A 27,872-nucleotide genomic window follows, 5' to 3' on the forward strand; every position below is an offset into this window, starting at 1 on the left:
TCACGAACCATGTGTTCTTTAGTGTCACGTATGTGCTAAAGTGTCACTACCATGTGTTCTTTAGTGTCACGTACAATATGTGCTAAAGTGTCACGAACCATGTGTTCTTTAGTGTCACGTATGTGCTAAAGTGTCACTACCATGTGTTCTTTAGTGTCACGTACAATATGTGCTAAAGTGTCACTACCATGTGTTCTTTAGTGTCACGTATGTGCTAAAGTGTCACTACCATGTGTTCTTTAGTGTCACGTACAATATGTGCTAAAGTGTCACGTACCATGTGTTCTTTAGTGTCACGTATGTGCTAAAGTGTCACTACCATGTGTTCTTTAGTGTCACGTACAATATGTGCTAAAGTGTCACGAACCATGTGTTCTTTAGTGTCACGTATGTGCTAAAGTGTCACTACCATGTGTTCTTTAGTGTCACGTACAATATGTGCTAAAGTGTCACTACCATGTGTTCTTTAGTGTCACGTATGTGCTAAAGTGTCACTACCATGTGTTCTTTAGTGTCACGTACAATATGTGCTAAAGTGTCACGTACCATGTGTTCTTTAGTGTCACGTATGTGCTAAAGTGTCACTACCATGTATTCTTAATGTCACGTACAATATGTGCTAAAGTGTCACGTACCACGTGTTCAATAGTGTCATGTACATTATGTGCTAAAATATCACGTACCACCTGTGCTGAAGTGTCATGTATTTTGCTAAAGATGTTTGTTTCGCTTATACTTTTTGTAAGAGATACGATATAAATATATACACACGATTTCCACGTATAACATCATACTTATCCACAGTTGGTGACTGTTTCATATCGACATTAAAGTATACATTTTACCGGTTCAACTCTCTTAAAAACGAAAATGCCTCTTTCATTGAAAATTACACCCGTTTCTTATAACTTGACGAATCTCATTCTTGTTATTCAAGTGATGAAATCGAGTCTTTAATTTGTATAAATATTGCCCTGACTGGTAAAATACTGGTGATAATGTCTCAATGCATCTAGATCGTTATCCACGAAGGGCGGAAATAATATTGCGTTTTGCATCAGTTCAAGGTCACATCCTTCCACAGAGGTAGACAACTGTCGCTGTAACCACAGCAAACGTCACTGAAAGACAATGAAGAAAGAAATTAAAGACATTATTATGCACAACCATCGAGGCTAAACCATCTACTTCAAGAAGGTCCTACATGTCGTCTAATAGTAAATCTTTGATGTGTATGTATGTTAAAGCATTTGACCATACCAATATCCTAAGGCGGATCTATGAAGTGGTCTACAAATAATGATTAGCAAAATAGCGCTATTCGAGTTAATTACTTTTTTACATTGAATGAATGCTTTATTTTGGTAAATACACCTCCAGCCCAGTATACATTATGAAAAAGCATCATTGTACATTTCTCTTGGAGGCACACTACAGCTTTGTTATACTGCGTTTTTTAAACGCTAAAAAGGTAATTACTTCTTTACAACTGTTCGTAAACAACAACAGAACACAGCGTTGGATGTTAATTAGAGACGGGGTATTTGTTCTACTGCTTCCAAAAAATATACAAAACACCCCAAAACCGGGCAATTTATTTTTTAAACAACACCGTTGTCTTCAGGACATCCAGTATGCAGACACTATCTTAAAACTAAGCTAAATAAGAATACCAGTAGTCGGCCCGTTAACACAAGCTGAAAACATCATTGAGTGTACGTACATTCACTTGTGAGGCTGGCAGCGGATGACGCCGGCTTGGCTGGTTTTGGTGGTGGGTTCGTTACTAATAAATAAAACCAAAATTAGAGCACGATCTATTATCTGTAATGGGATTATGTCAAAACCGTTCACTTTAAATGATCGAGGCAACATATTTTTAATTTTAAAAGTAGGGTCAGTAGTTTTGGATTCTGGATCACTGACAGTCACGTGGTGGGACCAGTGCGGGTTGTCAAGGTGACAAGCAATGCTTTAGCCACAACCTACTCCATAACTTTATCATCAAGAGAGTTAACTGACTATATCTGTAAATAATCGAGTCTGGACCAAACAATCAAGTAATATTGGCATCATGAGCAATAATCTACGCAAATGGGATAAGATGACATGTATCAACCAAGTTAGCGAGCCTGATCACCCGATCCCATTATTCGCCTCTTACGGCGAGCTTAGTCGCTTTTTAGGTCAAGCATGGGTCGCTGAAGACCTATTCCACCCCTATCTTCCGGGCCCCCTTGTAGTGAAGGATAAGTGGAGGATAAGCCTACAGTGAATGACACATATACTGGTGACCTACCGTCTACGTTGATGATAGAGAGAGTTCCAGTGACGGATCCAGTGACGAACAGAACTGGCTTGCCTGTTGGACTCTTGTCACCGGCCACAAACCTGAAGCAGCACAAAAGTCAGCAATGACTGTATAGTTGTCATCAGGTCATTTGTATTTGTCATCAATGCCAACGATCAATCTGTCAAAATAATGACTACAGAGTTTGCGGTTAACCCGAGTAATGTTATTTATTGTAACAAATGTTATATTGGGATAACACTTAGCAGTAAAGTACATTTTGGGTTGTCCCGCCCGGGATTCGAACCCACACTGCTAGAGTGAAGCACCCAATCGCCAGCAAACAAAGTCAGCGACTAACCCACTCAGCCACCGAGGCTTCCTTAAAAATATAAGTCTGACAACTACTTTGTGTACCCTCTGACAAGTGTAAAGTGGCACGGCTCCCATGGCCGAAAGCTATGAACACACAATGCCGTTTAGAAAGTTGTCAAATGTAACAAATGTTATTCTTGCATTAGTAAAGTACAGATTATCTTACATTGGTAGTGCGTAGGTTAGATCGATGACTTTGTGTGCTGGCGACTAGGTGCCTCAGGCTGGCAGTGTGGGTTTGAAGCTGAGAAAGTGTTAATCTAAATGTAACAATTTGTTACATTTGACCACTTCCTTAATGGCATTGTGTGTTCAATGTTATTTATTATTTCTAAACTGATTCAACCCTGGGATGAAATCGAGGAATAAATAATACAGTCAACAGGTAAAGGTATTGTTTTTTTATCACAACTCCGAACCTACTTGATGTCTTCACAGTCAATCTCAGAGAGCTGTCGATCATCGTACATTTCTTGCCAGGACTTTGTCCTCGTATCTGGGATGCCGGTGTAGATGTCGTGAAACTCTGGTTTCATCACGTCGGTGTCTAATGAGTATACGAAAATGGTGCCGGGACGCTCGTTGGCCACGAACAGCAGCGTCCGTCCCTCCACCACCCCCGTCTCGACTGCCTCTGTCTCTACGCCCTACAGCCACGGACAGAGAATCAGGGATGGTCACAAAATGAGGTTCAGGGTCAGGGTCAAAGCTAAGGTCAAGGGCAAGGCCATGATCTGGGTCAAGTTTAGGGTGAGGGTCAATGTTAGGGCTAGATTAGGTTCAAGGTCAGGTTATAGATCAGGTTCAAGAAAGCGGACTCCTCTAGTTAATATGCGTTGTTCGGGAAGGTTATATTATTTAAAACATGGTTCGAGCGTTTCAAGGGGCAATCTTTTTTGTACCCGTTTGATCAAACGTGTCCCGCCCAATCCCAAGGATTAAATTTTAGGTCACTAAAGGAGTGTAACATGTGCAGAGAGGATTGTTTTGCGATTTATGTCTCACGAATCTATTTCAGCCGATTACTATGTGGGATTGCCCGTTATGCAGGACAGGACGATACATGCAAATGGATCAATTAAAGCAAATATACAGGTATTCACTGATTGCCATCATATTGGTACATTAATAACATCCCGGTAACATAACTGAAATAACTGGTGTATGTGTGCGTGCGGGTGTGCGTGCGTGCGCGCGTGCGTGCGTGCGTGCGTGCGTGCGAGTTACACGTTATCACTTCTTACTTTGCTTCTAGATCGTAGGTCAAAGTCTTCAAATGGTCTGTGAGTTACATCTCCTAAATGACCATTGAACAGGTCCTTGTTATTGACGTAAAGTCTTCTTGCGAGATCATCGCCGCTGTCATATACCAAAGACATATCATCTGTTCGCCTGATGGAGAAACTCCGCCCACCGAAGGCGTAGAGAGCTTCAAGATTCCCGGACGAGTTTTTACCGGCGGGCGATACGGACACCTTCAAACGACCTGTTTAAACATGTGTAAATACTACGTTAAGCTATTAGTAATATGCTTACGCTCTTACAGTTTGTTTGTTTGTTGTTTAATGACGCACTATCCCAGCTTTGTGACGGCGGTCTGTAAATAATAGAGCCTGGACCAGACAATCCAGTGATATTGACATCAAGAGCATCGTTCTACGCAATTGGATACGATGACATGCATCAACCAAGTCAGCGAGCCTGACCACCCGATCCCGCCAGTCGCCTCTTACGACAAGCATAATCGCCTTTTACGGCAAGCATGGGTTGCTGAAGATCTGTTCTACCCCGGATCTTCACGGGTCCTACGCAAATGGGATACGATTACATGCATCAACCAAGTCAGCGAGCCTGACCACCCGATCCCGTCAGTCGCCTCTTACGACAAGCATAATCGCCTTTTACGGCAAGCATGGGTTGCTGAAGATCTGTTCTAACCCGGATCTTCACGGGTCCTACGCAAATGGGATACGATTACATGCATCAACCAAGTCAGCGAGCCTGACCACCCGATCCCGTCAGTCGCCTCTTACGACAAGCATAATCGCCTTTTACGGCAAGCATGGGTTGCTGAAGATCTGTTCTAACCCGGATCTTCACGGGTCCTACGCAAATGGGATACGATTACATGCATCAACCAAGTCAGCGAGCCTGACCACCCGATCCCGTCAGTCGCCTCTTACAACAAGCATAATCGCCTTTTACGGCAAGCATGGGTTGCTGAAGATCTCTTCTAACTGGATCTTCACGGGTTACCTGTATTACTGATTACACGTCGTCATATAACGGAAAGTCACTCACTAACCCCGAATCCACAAGGGGTTCTTACCTAAGAGAGTATCACGTGTCAGCTGATCCCTTGTGGTGGCATCCAGAGTAGGCAGTACTAGAACAAATATCACGTAAGTGAATATTTAAGGTTGGGATATAACACGATATTGTCACCCTTGTGACACCTTTGGGCATGTGGGATACATAGAGATTATTGCCTGGCGTAAAGAAAACATGCAGGGTACACCCACCAATGCAATTAGCTCTTTAATATCAACACTTTATTAATGGCTGCGGTAATAACGTAATGTCTATGTATTTAAATTCTCAGTCAGCGGCCGGGGACACGGATGGCCTAGTCGTGTAAGGCTCCGCAACTCGATGTGCAGAGTTGCGTCCCTTGGGCACGACAGAAACCTATGATTGTGGGTTCGAATCCCGGTTCGCCCCGATTATGTTTCTAGGTTTGTCAGCACCATACCCGTGCTCGTGGGTTTCACCGAAGTGGTAACATCTGGGACCTGCATCACTTTGGGCTTTCCTCCCACATTGAGCTGACACGCCGTGACTGGAATACTGTTAAAAGCGTCGTTAAATCCAACTCGCTCACTCCACAGCCACAATCTACTATGAGGCAGGGTGTCATAAGCCATCACGAAATGTGACATCAGCACGGAGTAAACAATGTTTGTTTGTTTGTTGTTTAACGCCGCACAAAGCAATATTCCAGCCGAATGACGGTGGTATGTAAATAATAGAGTCTGGACCAGACAATCCAGTGACTGACATCATGAGCATCAATCCACGCAATTGGGATACGATTACATGCATCAACCAAGTCAGCGAGCCTGACCACCCGATCCCGTAAGTCGCCTCTTACGACAAGCATAGTCGCCTTTTACGCCAAGCATTGGTTGCTGAAGACCTATTCTATCCCGGATCTTCACGGGTCGAGTAAACAATGATTTAGGTAGGTCAGGACATGCTTAGTTTATCCTTTTCGCGAACACCTGGTGTCATTACTGATTCCAGTGATCCATTCATAATGATTTTCACCGCTATTTTGCCCTTTACGCTCAATGGAATCTGTTACGTTGGATAATCGAGACTGGTTATTCTGTGACGTTGACGTTTTATATTTACGACTTTATCCATATTTATATCGACTATATACGAAATCAGTGACTTACTGCTTTCGCTGAGTTTGCCAGCGTTCTCTTCCTCGCTCCACATGTAGGTGCCAAACTTATAATCCTTTGCGTCCCCTTCGTTTGCCATCAGAAGATAATCAACGCCCTTGAAGCGGAAGTACACTGCTGAGTCGGTCAGGTACATACCCATTACAGAGTAGGGGTGTTGGAACGCACCTGCAATACACACATCCGCAGTGCTCTCAGAGGGGACTGTTACATACCCATTACAGGAGGGTGTAGGGAGGCATCTACAATACACTTCGTGCTCTCAGGTGGGACAAAAGTGACTAGTACATACCCATTACAGAGTAGGGGTGTAGGAAGGTCTCTACAATACACTTTGTGCTCCCAAAAGGGACAAAAGTGACTGGTACATACCCATTACAGAGTAGGGGTGTAGGGAGGCATCTACAATACACTTCGTGCTCTCAAATGGGACAAAAGTGACTAGTACATACCCATTACAGAGTAGGGGTGTAGGAAGGTCTCTACAATACACTTTGTGCTCCCAAAAGGGACAAAAGTGACTGGTACATATCCATTACAGAGTAGGGGTGTAGGAAGGTTTCTACAATACACTTTGTGCTCTCAAAAGGGACAAAAGTGACTGGTACATATCCATTACAGAGTAGGGGTGTAGGAAGGCATCTACAATACACTTTGTGCTCTCAAAAGGGACAAAAGGGACTGGTACATATCCATTACAGAGTAGGGGTGTAGGAAGGTCTCTACACTACACTTTGTGCTCTCAGATGGGACAAAGGTGACTGGTACATACCCATTACAGAGTAGGGGTGTAGGAAGGTCTCTACAATACACTTTGTGCTCTCAGATGGGACAAAAGTGACTGGTACATACCCATTACAGAGTAGGGGTGTAGGAAGGTTTCTACAATAAACTTTGTGCTCTCAGATGGGACAAAGGTGACTGGTACATACCCATTACAGAGTAGGGGTGTAGGAAGGTCTCTACAATACACTTTGTGCTCTCAGATGGGACAAAACGGATTGGTACATATCCATTACAGAGTAGGGGTGTAGGAAGGTCTCTACAATACACTTTGTGCTCTCAAAAGGGACAAAAGAGACTGGTACATATCCATTACAGAGTAGGGGTGTAGGAAGGTTTCTACAATAAACTTTGTGCTCTCAGATGGGACAAAGGTGACTGGTACATACCGATTACAGAGTAGGGGTGTAGGAAGGTCTCTACAATACACTTTGTGCTCTCAGATGGGACAAAACGGATTGGTACATATCCATTACAGAGTAGGGGTGTAGGAAGGTCTCTACAATACACTTTGTGCTCTCAGATGGGACAAAAGTGACTGGTACATACCCATTACAGAGTAGGGGTGTAGGGAGGTCTCTACAATACACTTTGTGCTCTCAGATGGGACAAAGGTGACTGGTACATACCGATTACAGAGTAGGGGTGTAGGAAGGTCTCTACAATACACTTTGTGCTCTCAGATGGGACAAAACGGACTGGTACATATCCATTACAGAGTAGAGGTGTAGGAAGGTTTCTACAATACACTTTGTGCTCTCAAATGGGACAAAAGTGACTGGTACATATCCATTACAGAGTAGGGGTGTAGGAAGGTTTCTACACTACACTTTGTGCTCTCAGATGGGACAAATGTGATTGGTACATAACCATTACAGAGTAGGGGTGTAGGAAGGCATCTACAATCCACTTTGTGCTCTCAGATGGGACAAAAGTGACTGGTACATATCCATTACAGAGTAGGGGTGTAGGAAGGTTTCTACAATAAACTTTGTGCTCTCAGATGGGACAAAGGTGACTGGTACATACCCATTACAGAGTAGGGGTGTAGGAAGGTCTCTACAATACACTTTGTGCTCTCAGATGGGACAAAACGGACTGGTACATACCCATTACAGAGTAGGGGTGTAGGAAGGTCTCTACAATACACTTTGTGCTCTCAGATGGGACAAAACGGATTGGTACATATCCATTACAGAGTAGGGGTGTAGGAAGGTCTCTACAATACACTTTGTGCTCTCAGATGGGACAAAAGTGACTGGTACTTACCCATTACAGAGTAGGGGTGTAGGAAGGTCTCTACAATACACTTTGTGCTCTCAGATGGGACAAAACGGACTGGTACATATCCATTACAGAGTAGGGGTGTAGGAAGGTTTCTACAATACACTTTGTGCTCTCAAATGGGACAAAAGTGACTGGTACATACCCATTACAGAGTAGGGATTAGGAAGATCTCTACAATACACTTTGTGCTCTCAGATGGGACAAAAGTGACTGGTACATACCCATTACAGAGTAGGGGTGTAGGAAGGTTTCTACAATACACTTTGTGCTCTCAAATGGGACAAAAGTGACTGGTACATACCCATTACAGAGTAGGGATTAGGAAGATCTCTACAATACACTTTGTGCTCTCAGATGGGACAAAAGTGACTGGTACATACCCATTACAGAGTAGAGGTGTAGGAAGATCTCTACAATACACTTTGTGCTCTCAAATGGGACAAAAGTGACTGGTACATACCCATTACAGAGTAGAGGTGTAGGGAGGCATCTACAATATGCTTTGTGCTCTCAGATGGGACAAAAGTGACTGGTACATACCCATTACAGAGTAGAGGTGTAGGGAGGCATCTACAGTACACATCGTGCTCTCATTTGGACAAAAGTGACTGGTACCTGACTGTGCACCTGCTTCGCACACAGCTGCAGTGCTCTCAGATGGGTAAAGGGAAACAAATTAAGGTATGGTTTCAAGTAGCATCTGTACTCCATGTTACAGGAGTGCGGTGTTTGCATCCCCTCATTCATTTAATCGACATAACCTTGGAATACATAACCGGAACCAGTTCAGGAAAACAAAATGGCGGCCTGCTATCGATGTTGTTTTTGAACATTGAAGCTTCACTTAAAAATATTTTTTGATGCAATGAAGTAAAGATCTGAGAGGTAAGTGGTTAAATCCTGCAGCGCACATAGCTCGAAGGGACGACCCTCAGCCATTGACATAAAGAACAATATATCATAAACGATGAACAGAACAGAGTACCTCAGGATCAGCCCACATGTGTGGTCCTACATCGGGAGAGATGGGGTTGACAAGTGTTAAAATGTTCGTAGTCACGCCGAAGACCCCGGTTCGACTCTACACATAGGTAAAGTGTGTGAAGTCGATTTCTGGTTCCCCCCGCCGTGATATTGTTGGCATATTGCTAAAACCGGCGTAAACACTCACTCACTCACGCATTCCTACCTCGGTCTTTGTCCGAGGGGTCAAGCGTGAGCTTGCTCCAGTCCTTGAAGCCGAGTCCATGCACGCCTGTGATGTTTTGGTTGACGAGATCCACTGTTGCCACTGCGTTGTTTTCCTGAAGAAGGAGAATTAGTTTAGAATGGGACATATAACAGGAGACTGCCGTTGGTATTCCTGGTCGAAAGAGGCGACATAAGGCATCGGATGATCAGGTTCGGCGACTTGGTTCATTGCGTCATTTCCCCTGACAGGGTGGGGGGTCATTTCCCCTGACAGGGTGGGGGGGGGGGGGGGGGGGGGGGTTGCTCCTAATATCAATCAACGGATTGTCTGGTCCAGGGATATTGTTGAGTGCGGCGTTAATCGACAGAGGTTTGTCATGTTTGTATTACCACTGAGCTTGATAAAAGGAAGATCACATATGTAAGCTATGTATCTGTCGCGGTCACAATACCATATCGTTTTAGTACCAGACAAAGAAGTGGTTAATGTCATGAGTAACGATTCCTCATTTTGGCAGGCTCTTAAAACTATGGAATCCCCACAGAGACAACACGTGTGTGACCGATCCAAACTTTAGAAAGGGACGATGTCAATCTGTAGTTCTGATAGCGTAATGTTACATTGTGTGACGGCGTGAACTGACCAATGAACAAAGAGCATATCTAAAATGCACATATCCATGCGCTGTACAAAAGTAGTCCGTGACATTTACCTGCAGAACGACGTATGCTATGGTCTCGTCAGCGTTAAGGGCCACGTACTCAGGTTCCACGTCGTTGGAGAAGGGGTTGCCGTTCTCCTGATACACGTGACGGACGCCGGACGGACGGAGCTCTGTCACTCTGGAGCATCACAAAACATGTGTTTTTTGTCTTGTACAATGGCAACCTCGTTTATCCGGATGGTACCGTTCCCCGAGAAATCGTATGGATAAATAAATCTTCCGAGAAATCATTGTACGATTTACGATGGATCATCATACAATTTGTACAGTATTTCAATTAAGGAAATGGCTTTGGATATTTTTCGGTTCATTGAGGTATGAATCGAAAAACCGATACAGCCGATTCTTACAAACGTTTGCAGATCGGCTTTTCGATTCATACTTCAATGAACCAAAAAGAATTCACAGTCAATCCTTATAATTAAATTCAACTACGAAAACATGTGTTATGTACAATAGTTTAACCAAAGACAGTTGAATATATCAAAGTAAACGATACTGACGAGATCGATAAACATTCCAGGTGTAAGAATACATACTGTGGCGTGAATCAGGCCGTCGATCTCAAAGGGTAGTTTGGACAATGAACGTGCATGAATTTCGCCTAATGTCCTGTGCATGACGATACACATGAACAGAAAGGGAATTCCCTCGACTGTGATATTAGGATTCCCCAAAATTTCGTAGTAATAAAAGTAGTCCGCTTCTGTGGGCGTAGCTTAATTTTTTACATTCATTGGGAAATGAATGCAATAACACGTGACCAATTCAGCTAATCAGAATGCAGGAATTACAATGAACACCACGAAAATGTAGTTATTTGTATATAGCATACTCTGATCTCACCTGTCATTATATTTTGTGAAATCCAGCGATGTCTTGGTGTAGCTGCTGTTGATGGTGTTGGGGAAGTTGATGATGACGACGAGACCCTCGGGATCAGTGATCTGGTTTGGGGGGTTCTCATACGCCTCCCCCTCCACCGCCACGATCAGCTGGGAGCAGTCCTGGGTAGGCTTTATCATGTCGGGGACTGCACCCACTGGAAACATGGGGGTGGTGAGTGAGTGAGTGAGTACGGTTTTACGCCGCTTTTAGCAATATTCCAGCAAAATCTTGGCAGGGGACACCAGAAATGGGCTTCACACATTGTACCCATGTCGGGAATCGAACCCGGGTCTTCGGCGTGACGAGTGAACGCTTGAACCACTAGGCTACCCGACCGCCCCGTAAAACATGGGAGTATACGAGTTGAGGCTGACCCCTATAGTAGCTGTCGTTATGTCAGTCACAGCGGTCTCTCTAGATCTTCACTGGAGGAACGACCGGAGCACCTCTTAGAAAAACCTAGATTACTGTGGAAATGTGGAACGGTGTATATTTCGGGCCGCAATTAAGCTTCACACTTAAAGCTCTTTTAAAGAGTATTTTTTTAAATTATTAAAATAAGTAGTATTTCATCAAACAACGAAAATTATAATAACAAATAAATAAAAAACTATAAAAAAGTAAAAAATTCGGACTTACCGAGACAATATCGAGTTTTCCGTATTTCGAGATAAATGATGTATCGAGTAAATGGAGTTCCTCACCTGGAATCTGGAGAACCTCTGATATCGACATTGATGTGGCATTGTAGGCGGAATAGATAATGACCCGGCCATTGGTTCTGTTTGCCTTGTCGTCAATTGCCGTGAACACGTGACCCCCACAGACCTCCACGTCCGTGAAGTCAAATCCTGGCATCTCCACGTGGGCTACGATTGTCATGTTGTCTGGGTTGGACACATCGATAGCATGGAGCAGTGTTCCGCCTATCAGGAAAGGTTGAGACGAGTCACTTAAGATTCAGGACTATTTTACCGTGGATCGAGTGAGTGTTTTGTTTGTTTGGTTGTTGTTTACCGCCGCATTCAGCAATATTCCATCGGAATGACGGCGGTATGTAAATAATCGAGTCTGGGCCAGACAATCCAGTGATTGACATCATTAGCATCGATCCACGCAATTAGGATACGGTGATATGTATCAACCAAGTCAGCGAGCCTGACCACCTGATCCTGTCGCCTCTTTCGGCAAGCATGGATTGCTGAAGACCTATTCTACCCCGGATCTTCACGGGTCGATCGAGTGAGTGAGTGAGTGAGTAAGGTTCACAATTCATATAACGGCAAATGGATTCACACATTGTACCCGCCGACCACGATCTAGTACACGGAAGCTATTTTTTTGGTCAAATGTGAGTGTTTATTGCCTAAAACCGCACTCGTCAAAGTTTCAAATATTTGACGGTGGCCTGTAAATAATTGAATCTGGACCAGACAATCCTGTGATCGATATTGTGAGCGCCGATCAAGAAGACACGCAATCATCCGTTCCAGACTACCCTATCCATCGGTGCGCCTCTTACGACCAGTATATGGGACAGAGTTCCTTGCAGCGAACCTGGTACTTGGAATATTGCTAAGTGCGGCGTTAAACAACAAACAGACAGACAGACGTTCCGCGGCGAGCGTGATAGGCTTCGTAAAGATGTCAATGTTGAGTTATGCCCCAACGATTATGTTACATGCGCTTCCCTGTTGGGGTGAAGTCGCGAGCCATGAGTGAGAACAGGCGTGAGAGCATGTGTGACACCACGTGTTTGTTTACGCACGGAATTTTTGTTTGCATAGAGTTGAATCTTACATAGGCTGCGTTCACATGGTGTCGTTTATGGCTCCCGTTTGAACAGTGAAAAAGTCGGATTACTATCCTCAATGATCTGGAATGTCCTATCATTGTCTGAACACAGTCGTATACGTTCGTAACAGAGTCCTACGGATCGGGAAAGGTCCACAGAGGTCGGCCAAGCACTCCCGACAGTATGGTGCGTCCAGTAACGCTCGGGAAACTCAGCCGATTTTGTGTAGTCGGATTACAATCGTGACTATGTCGTGACAGATTCTGCTGTATCGGATCAAAATCGTAACAATGTCCTGTGTTGTCTGGACAGTGTCCTGCGGATCGATTTGGAGAAATTGTTCATTGCCGTTTCATGTCGATTGAGTCCAGATTGCGTCCAGGTCTTGCCGAATGCTAGATGAAAGTAATAATCATTGGTTCTGTGAATTGTGGAATGGCCAAGATAACCCTAACGGTAACAAACTCCGGACATATAGCCTCACAAAGAATGGCTTGAGACCAGAAGCCCACGTGCAAAGTAAATCTATTCCTCGAAAATAGGACAGACATTTGCTCATTTTCGTTGCGGCAGCCTGCAACTAAATATAGAACAAAACTTCGGAACAGTCGGTCCCAGTACCCCTCAACGACATGGTGTGTCCTTCCTGCCCAGTTGAAGTAGAAAATGAAATACATCTCATCACAAAATGTGATATATGTACTGACTTACGCTATGGTATGTTAACGGAAATACAGTTGAATGACATGATCCCATCTTTTAACAACTCCTTATAAGTCGAAAAGTTTATGCTCCTCTTAAATACGCCAGACATTATTTATAAACTTTGTAACACCGCTATAACCATGTATCAACGACGCAAAATGCTGTCTTGACCTTTTTGCATACACATATTATTGTTCCTGTTGGAATATATGTTAGAGTATAGTATATGTTGAAACTGATTGTATTATGTGTCTGGTGTGTGTACCACTGTGTGTGCACGTGTGTGTGCGTGGATGCGCGTGTTTACGTGTGTTTGTGATAGATCATGTGCAAGTATGATCGTGCGAGAACACGTGCTATTGTACTGTATTGTATGCATATTAATGATATTTATACCAAACTGTTTCCATTGATTTTACTAGTCACTCATAACCTCCTCGTGGCTTCTGCACATTTAGCTATTTACTGTATTTTTAATTCCAAGAAGAATGCAATCCGCATCATATAACTCTACAGAAAGTGACACTTAAATAAACAATTTGGTGGGCGTGTCTTTGAGCAGTGTGTTAGTTTATACAACATGTCAGCTTAACGCTATAATGCTTGACAACGGTATAAGGATCTATACCGAAACGTCGCTTTTCACAGTATTAAAGAAGTTGTTATCCATAAAATTGTGTCTACCTTAACGCAATAAACTGCTTTCAGGCTGCAGGTCTTACCACGAGCACAGGTATTGACGCGAGCTATAAATCGATCCCACGAACATTTATTTCATCGATAGCGACTTGATTAAAGGATTTTAAGCAGAATAAAGATCAGTGATTTAATCAACATACATCCTTTAGTAAAGAAACAGGAATAGTAAAAAACAGTAAATTACCATTAAAGTTGCCCTGGAACCAACCCATATAAACACAAATACCGACATCTAGTCATTTATAATATATACATGGCGACAATCACTTACGGTAGAAATTGAAAGATGTTTACAAGTAAGAATATTTCTTTAAGACACATTGCCATTTTAGTATATATGGTAATGAAACACACTGTGAATATTTAACTAAACGCGGTTATACTTACCAACCGTATACACTACTTTGTCGATGTAGTCGTAAGTGGTTTGTTCTGCTGTTGGTGTCAAAAGGCCATAGTGGGCACTGCCGTTGATATAAGAATAAGGCACATATATCGTTGACTGCTTCCTTAATTTGACTTCGAACCCATCGACATCCAAATGTGACCAAACACAAAAAAGCGATAACAAAAATAATTTCATGCTGTTTGGTTGAGAGCAGGGTATTATGGTCGGAAGACGATTTTACAGCTTTCTCTGGATTGTCCCGGTATGAAGTGCACTTGATGTGATTGTCTTTTATAGCGGCCCTGAAGACTTCGCCATTGGTTACACAGTGTTTGATTTCAAGGTACACTCGTCGCCGTTCCGTGCGTCACACCCAAATCACGTGTGTTTATATAATGTTTATTTATTTGCATATATGTGGGTCATCGGTACATGGGACGCCCCTGGTCCATACGCAATATAATAGGGGTGGCTATTGGTCTGGAAATCACTATTGCGATAAATATTGATATTGCAAGCAACTAACTATTGCGATAACTATTGATATTGCAAGCAACTATTGCGATAAATATCGATAGTTTTCCGCGTATCATTTTCGATGGATTTAAGAGTTGAATTAAACCTTGGAACTGAAGTTTCCTTTGAATGTGATAACTATAACAACCGATAAAAAGTAAAGATTTTCTTTACCCTAATAACTTAAGAAAAAATAAACTTCCATATTAACATGTGTAAATTACTACCACTCATGATCAAAAGGAAAACAAATTTGAACAGCATTGCATGTATTTTATTGATATGGTAAATACAAACGAAACAATCGATATTCCTAACTGCAATAATCGATACTATTGATCAGAAACTGATTTAACAATCGATTTATTGACATTAAGTGCTTACCAATAGCAATATAGCAATATATCGATTTATCTTGACACCACTACAATACAGTAAACTACGTTTATAACGAACACGCTTATAACGAACTGGCGGATATAACGAACTTACTTTTTTGTCCCGACTATTTGCAGTAGTTATGCTGTATATATGCTTATAAGGAACTACGGTTATAACGAACTAAAATTAGTTGTTCATTTCAGTTCGTTATAACCGTAGTTCGTTTTAACCGTAGTTTACTGTATAAGTAATGCAGCTTGAATAAACTCAAGGTTTTAATACAGATGTTACTCTTTGATGGATTCTATAGACAAGAACATTATCAAGCGCATCGCATGATATATATGAAGATATGCATATAGCGACATTTCTTATAAGACATTGATTTTTCAAAGACATGAGTATATTCAAGGGTAGGATATAGTATTTCGAAGGTACAGACTGTTTTCGAAAATTACACATTTGACACACTAATAAAAACTGATATTCACTTTAAATGTAACCCTGTTTACAAACGTGACCTAATCTTTGCTCTCTTGTGTTTAGTGATATCTTCCCGTCTCTATACGAAGAGTAGAAGAAGAAGGAGAAGATTTCTTGTACATAAACACCCACAGGGGACATGGTACAAAACGCGAACATGACTATGTGTGAGTATGAGGGCTACAGCGAAATTGAGCTCATACACATCGAAGTTTATTAACTGATATCAGAGCAATATAAGTCGCTACAACAAATTCAGGGTTGAACAGTGAGTGTGTAAACAGTTTAGAGCTACATGTATATGTGAGTGCCAATCTTGTAAAAAATTGTAAACGTGAGACAAATTCCGACAAAAATGACTCTCGAAAGCCAACTTTTCTTTTTCCAATATATCCAAAACCATGTTTATACCGTATAACCTTTATCTTTGAAGCCCAGCTACACTCGTCATTTGTCAAAGCTTGGTACTGCATATTGTAACATTTTGTAGGAAAATATTCAGGCATTTTTATTAGTGAGTGAGTGAGTATGGTTTTACGCCGCTTTTAGCAATATTTCAGCAATATCATGGCGGGGTACACCGGAAATGGGCTTCACACATTGTACCCATATCGGGAATCGAACCCGTGTCTTCGGCGTGACGAGCGAACGCTTTACCACTAGGCTACCGACCGCCCCTCATTTTTATTAATAAACACCAGTAACTAAGACATCGGGTAAAAGCCAACATGTAAAGGGGGATCACCCATATTCTGGTGTAGTACCTTTAACCCTTACAAATGATTGCAGTCTAGCAAGTGTACAGATTCAATTTCCTTTTAGTCAATACCCCAGATTTCAGACCTATATATAAGAACAGACAAAACTTTAGTGTCAAATATTCTGAGAACAAACTATGTGGAACAGGTTCAAGGCTTACAAGAGTTTTTAAGACTGTGTAGCAGCATTGGTAATATGAGTGTTCCAAAGTTGATTACTTGAAAAGATAACATCCAAATACTTATAAGACGATATACATGTCATGCTAACTGTTTGTCACAATAATACCACTCATCAAACCTAGAAAGGATACTCCCAAAATCCAAATTTACAGTTAAAAAATAATTATTACAATACTTAGTTAAAATATTTATTCGTTTCTGATGTCCCAAAACTGTATCAGAAATGAGAACCACATCAAGATTCTTGTAAATATCACAAGAGCATAGGAATGTATGTTTGATTTATGGTATGCCAATAACAAGAGAGAAAACTATTTCATAAGAAATACCTTCTCTCTTCTCGAGTCCAATGTACGATTCAGACTATATCATAAGTATGTGTTTATGAATCACAATTAAATAGTGATGACACCAGGTATTCGCGAAAAACTCCTGACCCAGCTGTGGCACCCGTGAAAAACCCATGCAAAGGCAAGTCAATTGTTCACCAGAATGTCTGCCAAATTTCTACCATAGGACCTTTGGAAGATTTACCATGCGCTTAAATTGATGTAACCCTGATCAAAAACCTTTGTGCAAGAGTCGTATGACGTTCTTTGAAATCTTGGTGGAAAGACCATGCTTGATTGTACCTACAAAGTTGTGAAATGACACCAAATGTTTGAGCTGCTGGGATATTGCTCGATAGAAAGGTAACGTTGACAAGTGGAAAGTTGAGGTGAGGTGAGGTGAAATGGGGTTAAACGTCGCGTCCCAGATTACTGCACTTATATAGCGACGTGCATGTACGTGTGTGTGTGGCTGCTTGTACTAGTCCGGACTGATGCCGATTTATAGTGCTAGCTCACTGAGATACCATGCCGCAGTTTAACATGAATACCCCACTCAGACACAGAATGCTGACTCCGAGACGACCAGCCCTTGTTTTAGCCCCTTAATGCCGAGCGCCAGACAGGGTAACAACAATTACCATTTTAACGTCTTTTGGTATGACGCGGCCAGGGATCGAACCCCGGAACATCCGCTCTCCGGGCGGGCGTTCTACCACCAGACCACGGAGGCTGTCTGGAAAGTTGAGGTCATCCCTCTTGTCATACGGTTGATAGTTTCCACGATCAAGCGCCAATTTCCAAACAGGGATTCTACATAATATTAATGAATGTATATGCATGAGAGAATGTCTCATATCGTGTAATTAGGACAATGGGTAATTAAACTGTAGGCTAGCAGGCAGGTATCATGTAGGCTAGCAGGCCATTGAGTGATAGCGACTTCGGTCAGTGATGGCAAATGACAAATCATGAATACATGTAATCTGATATGGACTTGAGTCTACATATTATTCTCACACAGTTGTCGTGCAGGATGCAGTTAGGAAACCTTTTTCACGTCAGGTTAATGTGTCCCGATATGTGACTGAGCACATGTCGACAAGTAAGCGAGTCTGCCAGTGTACACAGCTTATCCCACATTTACGCAAAAACAAATTCGGTTTCAAATTCAATTTAGCGCGGTTAAATCTACAGGTAAGCTAGCTCTACGTTGAAAACACAGTATGTTTATCTCCTAAATGACCTAATGGGAGGCTTTTGATGTAAAGTCTTCGGTTTGCCAAGACAAGGACGTTAACCAGTTCACACTTACCGGCCATGTAGACAAGCTTGTTGTCAGAATCAAACGCCATCTGCTCAAGTCCACCGAAGAGTGTGTAGCGAGCAGCTCCATCTATTCCATAGGAGTACGGTATGTACAGGGTAGACTGTTTCGTTAGCGACACCTTATAACAACTCACCCCGGCCAGGCTCACCAGAAACAACAAGTTTAGGTTTTCCCACATACTTTCACACAACACGACTTTGTTGATGGTGTACTGCTAACGGATCGTGGAGGCGGAGATACTTCGTGCGTGTTCGTCTTGTTCCAGGTGACGTCGCGCAGTCACATGATGATGAATGCACATACCCTCCGGTTATTCGTGCGACAGGCCAGGTTTAAGACGTATTTTATAGACATCGCAAATTCATTTGTGTGTTGTTGTAACACGACTGCTTCGTATTACTCGTTTTTAAATAGACAGAGGAGCGGATACGACTTTGTTCAATGCTGAAAAGATGCACCTGTTACATAATGCATTGACTTGAGTATACAGGGCCTAGCAACTATACGGCACAGGTAAAAATGTGGCTTGCGTTTCTGTTTTTTTCATGTCCTGAAATGTGTTTGCTATGTTGGGCTTGTTGGAAATGAAAGTCATTCTCTGTTTGGACTATGTTCTAGGGGGGAAGGTGAGGTGAGTTGAGTTGAGGTGAGGTGAGGTTAAATTGATTTTAACGTCGTGTCCAAGATTATTGCATTTATATAGCGACGTGCATGCACGTGTGTGTATGTGTGTGTGTGTGTGTGTGTGTGTGTGTGTCTGTCTGTCTTCTTGTACTTGTCCGGAATGAAGCCAATTTATAGCCTACCTCACTGAGATACCGTGTCGCAGTTTAACATGAATACCCCGCTCAGGCACAGTATACTCCGATCCGAACAGCCCCTTAATGCCGAGCGCCAGACAGGGTTACATCAAGTACCATCTTTCAACGTCTTTTGGTATGACGCGACCGGGGCTCGAACCCCTAGACCACGGCGGCGGTCCTAGGGGGAAGATGAAGGTCCTTGCATCCATAGGAAGTGGCGGTCATTTTTATCATTATGGTAGACAAAGTCAAACACGAGCAACCAAATGCCATCTTAATTATAATGCATAATTTTGGCTATTGTATAGTAGGTATATTTCTATCTCGTTATAACGTCTTGAGAGGTTTTCCTTTTTCCTGGTAAGACTTCATCCCGGGTATGAGGTTTTCCTTTTTCCTGGTAAGACTTCATCCCGAGTATGAGGTTTTCCTTTTTCCTGGTAAGACTTCATCCCGGGTTTGAGGTTTTACTTTTTCCTGGTAAGACCTCATCCCGAGTATGAGGCGTTACTTTTTCACGGTAAGACCTCATCCCCAGGATGAGGTTTTACTTTTTCCTGGTAGGACCTCATCCCGAATATGAGGTTTTACTTTTTCTTGGTAAGACCTCACCACGGGTATGAGGTTTTACTTTTTCTTGGTAAGACCTCATCCCGGGTTTGAGGTTGTACCTTTTCCTGGTAAAACTTCATCCCGGGTATGAGGTTTTACCTTTTCCTGGAAAGACCTCATCCCGGGTATTAGGTTTTACCTTTTCCTGGAAAGACCTCATCCCGGGTATGAGGTTTTACTTTTTCCTGGTAAAATTTCACCCCGGGTATGAGGCGTTACTTTTTCATGGTAAGATCTCACCACGGGTATGAGGTTTTACTTTTTCCTGTTAAGACCTCATCCCGGGTATTAGGTTTTACTTTTTCCTGGTAAGACCTCATCGCGGGTATAAGGTTTCATTTTTTCCCGGTAAGACCTCATCCCGGGTATGAGGTTTTACTTTTTCCTGTTAAGACCTCATCCCGGGTATGAGGTTTTACTTTTTCCTGGTAAGACCTCATCACGGGTATGAGGCTTCACTTTTTCCTGGTAAGACCTCATCACGGGTATGAGGCTTCACTTTTTCCTGGTAAGACCTCATCACAGGTATAAGGTTTCACTTTTTTCCAGTTAGACTGTTAACGTCCAATGTTATAAAATCGAAGACAAGGAATGAAACTTTTCATTATGGTCCATCTCTCGCACGCTTCGATCGAATTACCTTTATACACGACACGGAGTATTATTTCACTAGAAGGTATCGCGATGATTTGTTATGTTTCTGTAATATCTTGCATTGTTTGATAAAACACTCGGTTTTGGTTGAAATGTAAACCCTCGAGCTCGGGAAAGTCTTTTCCCTCCCTCGTGGTTTTACATTTTCAAACACAACCTCAGAGGAGTGTTTCACCCTACACTTACAAACCTGCACTATAAAGTGCTGATAAAACAAGGAGCAGGTCAGCTGAAGTCTGGGCAAATCTGGTGTCCAAACACAGGATCAGCGCATCCCGCACGTTTACGGAAGGCAACTCGGCAACTCTCACAAATCCGGGGGTCTGCTGATCTCGACAATAGCTGTTGAAATTAATGCTTGATAACTAACTTTGTCTGTCAATTATAATTGAAAAAGAAAAGACGTGACCTCTTGTATCTTTCCGAGAGAAGGGCGTTAACTGACTGTAAAAGTCCAGTTTCTACAATTGCCGAACTAGGCTGGAACTTCTGCACTCGATCGGTGAGCGACCAGTGGCTATTACGAGTTACACTGCAAACAGTCGTTTTTTTTCGTATATGGTCATTGTACGGAAAAACGACGTTATTTGGACCCTTTCAAACCATCGTTTTTCCGTCCAAATAACGTCGTTATTTTTGCAGTGACGATATAACACTTATACACGTTTTTTGGTGACTTTCATTAGTTTTGCTATTCATTTTAATAACTTTGTTTTCACATATACAAGTAGCAATACCCGACTAGCCTGTCATACATACTTATGGGGCAGTTTTCAATCTTGTACTGACTTACTCCGCGTTCCTGAGCGAAGCTTATTGGCTTGGGTGTTATACCCCGTTTATCTGGTAATCCTATTATTACAGTAACTTCATTTTTACCTGGATCACGGCTCCGTGACTATCCATAACAATTAAGATGAACATTCAGATCAAGTACATGAATTTTTTGGACGCCACAGTCAATCAAAGACCAATGCTGTGCGGTTTGATTACACACTTCTGCCAGGTCGAACATCGTGGATCTTTATTTTCTACCTAAGGAGAATCATAGTTCATATTATGCTAATCCATCTACGAAAACTGTCCCGCTCAAGATGACCTGACTTGTTGTTAAATCCATCATCTATCCCCCCACTCTCACCCCCACACCCACGCACGCACACACATATACCCACGCACGCACGCACGCACGCACGCACGAACACACACACACACACACACACACACACACACACACACACACACATAACGGACCTAAATAACCTGATGGATGTTATCGTATCCCAGTTGCGTGGGTCGATGCTCATGATGTCAATCATTGGATTCTCTGGTCCAGACTCGAATATTTACAGACCGCCGGAATATTGCTGAGTGCGGCGTTAAACAACAAACAAACAAACCAGACCAGCAGTTAGACGTATCAACGTTAAATCGTAAATTCTCCTCAGCGTAATACACATGTAATATATCTTGTACGTAAGTAACTTGAATAGGAAGCACAAGTGCACGAAGGGATGTTATTTCAGATGACAAATGAAAGAAGACAGACTGGTCACACACACACACACACACACACACACACTCACACTCACACTCACACTCACACTCACAATTAATTATTATTGTTTTATTAAATGTATCCTCGAGAGTCAGTTAAAAACTAGAAATAACTGCCTTGGTTCTGTAAATCTCACGAAGTTTCAGCTTTCGCCTCATCCTTTGTGGAATGAGGTTTCACATTTGTAAAATGATCTCTGTTATCTGTCTGTACCATCAACTTAACTGCCCTCACTCCCTGCAGTTTTCCCGTCCCATATTGCCAAGCAGGAGACCCACAAGGAGGAATACGGCCCTCCCTCAGTCCAGAAGCATGAGTTATACTGTGCCTACCACAATAAGTTGTGAATACGTAGCCTTGCTGTGGCCAAACGTTTAGTAACAATTTGGCAAACTTTGATATGTAAACAGCACATATTATTCAGCAGTTTCATGCTATGCTTGTCCAAAAACCAAAACAGCTACGCGATAAATCGCAAAGAACAAAGAAGAAGGAAGCGATATATATTTCACGATATTGTTCTATCATAACGTCATGAGATTCGAACTTGCACTCGCAACTTGAGGACGTCGTAAATTTGACGTTATTTGTTCGAGGGAAGTGTCTAGTGAGTTGTTCCCAATAGATGTAGCTGAGGAAGGTAGATAAATGCAATGCCGGAACAATCGCATCAGAAAGTGAGAGCGAAATGACAATCGGTATTGGGAGAAAAGGTACATATAATCGACGAGAAAAGTGTGAGAATATGCGTGAAAGACCAAATTCAAATTCTCCTATTCGTAAAATGGATTTATCTGGCAATGACGCGGTCGGATTCTATTCAAGCGAAGTGATCATCCGAAAAGGCACCGAAACGGACAGTACAAGTCAAAATAGAGAATTGCATCAAACATAATTTTGGTCATTGATACGTCAAACCTGGAAATGCCATCTACAGGTCCAACACAAAGCCCAAGCCAGGACCCGAATCCTTTGAACCCGCCTAAATAACCCCCTGAGCACTTAGCTTGCCGAAATCCAAAGTTCTGTTAATAACATACATTTTCCCCTAACCTAAAGTAATCTATACTAGTTCTGAAGTAAATCGATCGCCTTATGTCATTTATTGCCGATAAACAGAATATGCACACTTTCTGACAGTAATGTATGATAAGTCACGCACCAAACCTTTACTCTCGATATACATGTTGCTCTTACTTAAAACACTATTGGTCTAAAAGGATACGTATATTAAAGTGCCATGCTTTCCTGAGCTATCATTCTAATTTGAAATAATGACATAAATAGCTACCACTCACCCTTCAATATTTTTCAAGGTCGGGTTAATCACAAACATATTTGAATATATACAACAGCTATACTTACTTATCTTTATGCTTAAAAACATTAGGTTTGTCTATCATACAGACCCCGAAACAAATATGTCCAATACGGCCCAAAATTTGGCAAAATGAAGAAAGTCTCTTGGCTCCTTTTATTATATTTTATAACTATTGTTTAACAACTGTTTTTTTCTGTAAAATATGTTCATTTCAGAGATTAGATGTTATTCTAGCATCAGGTCTATGGTACGTTTACTGCATCAGCGTTGACATAAAAACGATATTTATATATATAAATACATACAGAGGAAATGCTTAACATTTATCTTTTAAGGAAGAATGTGGGACTTGCTTAATACTTATGTATGTGGACAGATATGTATGGACATTTGGATGAATATAGATATACCTCTTTATAGATAGTGATCTTAGATGATTGTAGAAAGTGCATGAAGAAAATGGAATGATTAAGTGAGTAATTGGGTAAATACCACGTTTATCAATATTCAGCCATATTACGATATTGGTGTCCAACATACAAGATGGACCATGAAATTATGACTTGAATTTGGACCTGGCTTTCTGGTGTGATGTAACACCCCATAATCTCTCGTAGAAAAAGAGCTAAACGCACGAATAAAGATCACGAGATGAAACTGATTTATACATCTGGACATATATTTGCGTAGTGTTACAACGTTAATTCATCAGTATATATGTATTTTGTGCAAAAGGATATTGTAGGATCGATGCTGACATGCGCATTTAACCTATTCACCAGTGCTGTAATATTTAATTCATTTGTCTTTTGATACATCTCGATAGGAACATGGAGAGTCTGTCTGGAGAAATGTAGACATGCATGGGATTTTGGATAGTTGTATTTCACGGTTAGACTAACGCTTAGTCTCTGAAAATATATTATTTTGGTTAAAACGAGAAACTACATTTAAATTTAAAAGGATCCCAAGTGAGATGGAAATTTCAGCTTGAACCTGTTGAACATCTAGGCTTGTTTCATTTGGGGCTATGGCATTGCAGTAAGGCCTGGTCCGAAGGGAAAATAATATGGTTCATGGACTGTGAGACAAAATACTTGACGGTATGTATCGGGGTCGTGATCTACGAAATTAGAGCCATCTCAGCCAGCGACTCGGCTACTGTTTGCACCCATTAGATACCAGTCACTACTGTCACTACTTCTCTCTCCAAACGAAAAAAAATACGAAAAATGTCGGAAGTGTATATTTTTAATCCTTCTACTTTACTATTTAGATACATGATTTAACATGATAAAGTAATTATAAATTTATGTATCTCATGTTCAAAAATGTATCATAGGTATCTGTGATGCTGGTACCATTTTTTCGCCATTGTGTAGCTTTTGTGGAGTTATTATGAATATCAAATACATGTCTTGAAATATAGACTTGTAAAAGAGTTCATCAATGAACCACATGTAGTCTAACCCATTTAATTGGCGTGTGTGGATATATTATCCATTTACTTATACACACTTATTAAGGACATACACAGAATTTCATTGTACCTTATTATTAAATAATTGATGCATGTCATCATATCCCAATTGCGTAGATCGGTGCTCTTAATGTCAATAACTGGATTGTCTGGCCCAGACTTGATTATTTAGAAACCGCCGTCATATAGCAGGTATATTGTTGAGTGCGGCGTTTAACAACAAACAATCAAACAAAAACTATTATTAAACACCTTCCAACATTGAGAAATTAAACTTGTATTTTCTATATAGTTTTATTTGTAAAATAATTTGATTCATAATTTAATCATTGCGTTGCTTTCTGTCTGTCATTCAATGCACATGTTCAAACCCCTAAAATTTTTATATTTGATTTTTCACAAATGGTTACGTTAGTGATTTGCACTGATCCTTGTTACCTACTCACACGAACAGATTAAAATAATTTGTTTGTACTGTCATATTTCTAATTATTTAATTCATTATACGAAATCAATAATTCATTTATCACAGTATAGATCATATTCGTATATATCACTATCTGATGTTAAGGTTTTATTGCAGAAATTATAATGAATTCAAAATGTAGAAAGATATACAATTTGCCATGATTTGAAATGCAATATTTCTCAACTTTTTAACTATACAAAGTATAATATAATGATTAGAATGCCTGTAACGGACAGTGTTTAAGAAAGAAATATTAGTCGATTAGTCCCATTTTTCAGATATGCCTTTCACTTGTATTATTGTATATCTCCAGATAGATGTTTACATTGTAGTTCTCATTATTTGTGGATAATTCAAAAAGCAACGTAGAAAATATATATATTCTACCATGACGAAAGAATACAGGGTAACAATAACTCGCAATTGTTCAAAAAGAGATTTCAAATCACAATAACATATCTGATATAAACAGAGGTAGTGATGCTTTAATCTCTATATTGTGCCTTTGTTCGTGAGCCTTTGTTCTATTCTGTATTCAGCGAAAAGCCCAAACCCGAAACTCCACAATATATCCGATTACACTGACCCAGGCTGGGCCCAGCTGGATTCTTCCAAACGTCAGTTCTCCATGCGATACTGACACCCTTGTATGTCTCCCAGACGATAGAGAATAAATTTAAAAGGAATCCAGCTCAAGTCTAGAACGATTTGGCAAGCACAGATTGCCTCAAATCTTTCCATGGAAGTAAGCATTGATAAAACAATATTGTTCTTGGCTCCTTTAGATTATATTTTGTAGATACATATTTTTAACTATGAAACTTTTACTGACACCGGTACTGTCACTGTTGAAGCTATTCATAGCTCGAATAAGAATTTCGAATTATCGTCCATAATATTGTTCGATATCAATACATCGATGACAAGTAAGGATATCATATAGTAATCGTTGATGCCACGCTACGCTATAATAAACATTATAATCAAGTTGACTAGTATGTACATCACTACAGTGAACATGTACCTGGTCATGCCCTTCGTAATATCAAATACTAATATGTTATTGTATGATGTGACATGTGATATTAATATGCCATCAGTTTCTTTCCTGGTTGGTCTATCCATGTCTACAAAATAAAATTAAAAAATTAAAAAGGAGGACAGAACAATTCTTAATTTCAGGCTAGAGCTGTGGACATCTAGACTTTCCCAATCATTGTAGCCTTGCGTTGGTCTCATTTTTTACTTTATTCTCTTGGGTCTACGTCACAGCTGGTTATGGGCCGGAAGATTACTCATTTCTGGCTTTCGTGGGACAAATACCCCAACATGGGATTTCGCTTTACTGATACTAGGGAAAATTGGATTTTCGCTAACCTGGCACGACACCTCACAGCTCATACCACACAATAACAAGACCACTTTGTCCCCTGCCGGAGCTCCTAGATTTTGGTTACATCCTCTAACATGGCCAACTCTGCTCTTAAGTAAACAAGAACCAGGTCAAGGGTTAATACACTGTTGACCAACTGAATTCTTAAAATAATTTGTTCTGTGATATTACAAAAAAACCCATCTTGCCACAGTATAGCTGACGGACTACAGTCAGCAGCATATAAAGTTTCCAATCATAAAAACACAAGATGTCGTGGGTCCAAACTTTTTTAACGCCTCCGTTATACTGAGTGACCTTGAATGTCATCTGGTCTCATGTAAGACACATGTCTACCTCTTTATGCTAATTCCCTACTAAGATGTAACAGTTTCTATGTGACAATTCATATTTTGTCAGAAGAACGAGATTTCCATTATAGGTGACGCCAAAGCGCAACTTAGTGATGTATGACATTATTGATATTACCCCGTCCAAGACCACATTTCATCTTCAAAGCATTTTACCGACACAGTGCTATGCCACAAGTATATTACTCGTCTGTATGTATACATTGGTCTAAAGAAGGTCAGACAAATCTCCTTTACGATTGTCCAGAAGTCAAACTGGAGCCGTAATTCTAACAAATTGTCCTGATTCGGAGCTCTTGTGAAGTAGCGTGTGTTTAGATATGTATGGTGCTCGAGACGGGACATCGCTTTCTCGCCTTCTATTACGGCCACGAGAAAGCGATAAAGTGATCACACGAGACGAAAAAGCGATAGCACCAGACAAGAAAACGATACCTAATCGCTTTCTCTTCTCGTGTTATTGCTTTATCACTTTCTCGCGGCCGTAATTAAGGGCGAGAAAGCGATGTCCCCTCTAAGCCACCATAGATATGTGATTTATTGAGTGGGACTTCTGTGCTGGTGTGATTGTCATTTCGAACAACCGTTCCGCGGTTGCACGAGTGATGAGGCTTCAGGTCACGACTGACTGGTTGTGTAACAGGAGTGATATCAGA

General features: G+C 41.3%; 1 protein-coding gene across 2 annotated transcripts; it reads right to left on the bottom strand.

Moving 5' to 3' along the window:
• Nucleotides 1-119: 119 nt before the first annotated feature.
• On the bottom strand, nt 120-18,921 carry LOC139454511 (mesenchyme-specific cell surface glycoprotein-like). 2 transcript variants are annotated; one of them, XM_071236264.1, is made up of 12 exons: nt 18,562-18,921; nt 11,714-11,935; nt 10,968-11,163; nt 10,110-10,239; nt 9,395-9,509; nt 6,127-6,303; nt 4,995-5,051; nt 3,910-4,151; nt 3,089-3,312; nt 2,300-2,391; nt 1,724-1,786; nt 120-1,121 (listed from the first exon to the last, which is right to left on the bottom strand). In XM_071236264.1, exons 1-12 carry the CDS (start codon nt 18,752-18,754, stop codon nt 1,069-1,071), a joined length of 1,764 nt encoding a protein of 587 aa, XP_071092365.1. In that variant the 5' UTR covers nt 18,755-18,921; the 3' UTR covers nt 120-1,068. The 2 variants fall into 2 exon arrangements, with proteins under 2 accessions (XP_071092365.1, XP_071092364.1); XM_071236263.1 differs by lacking the exon at nt 18,562-18,921 and adding an exon at nt 14,596-14,855.
• Between the last annotated feature and the right edge of the window lie 8,951 nt (nt 18,922-27,872).

This window comes from Haliotis cracherodii, unplaced genomic scaffold (assembly GCF_022045235.1).
Source record: "Haliotis cracherodii isolate W230 unplaced genomic scaffold, xgHalCrac1.p SCAF_10, whole genome shotgun sequence".
In the NCBI taxonomy this organism is placed as follows: Eukaryota; Metazoa; Mollusca; class Gastropoda; order Lepetellida; family Haliotidae; genus Haliotis; species Haliotis cracherodii.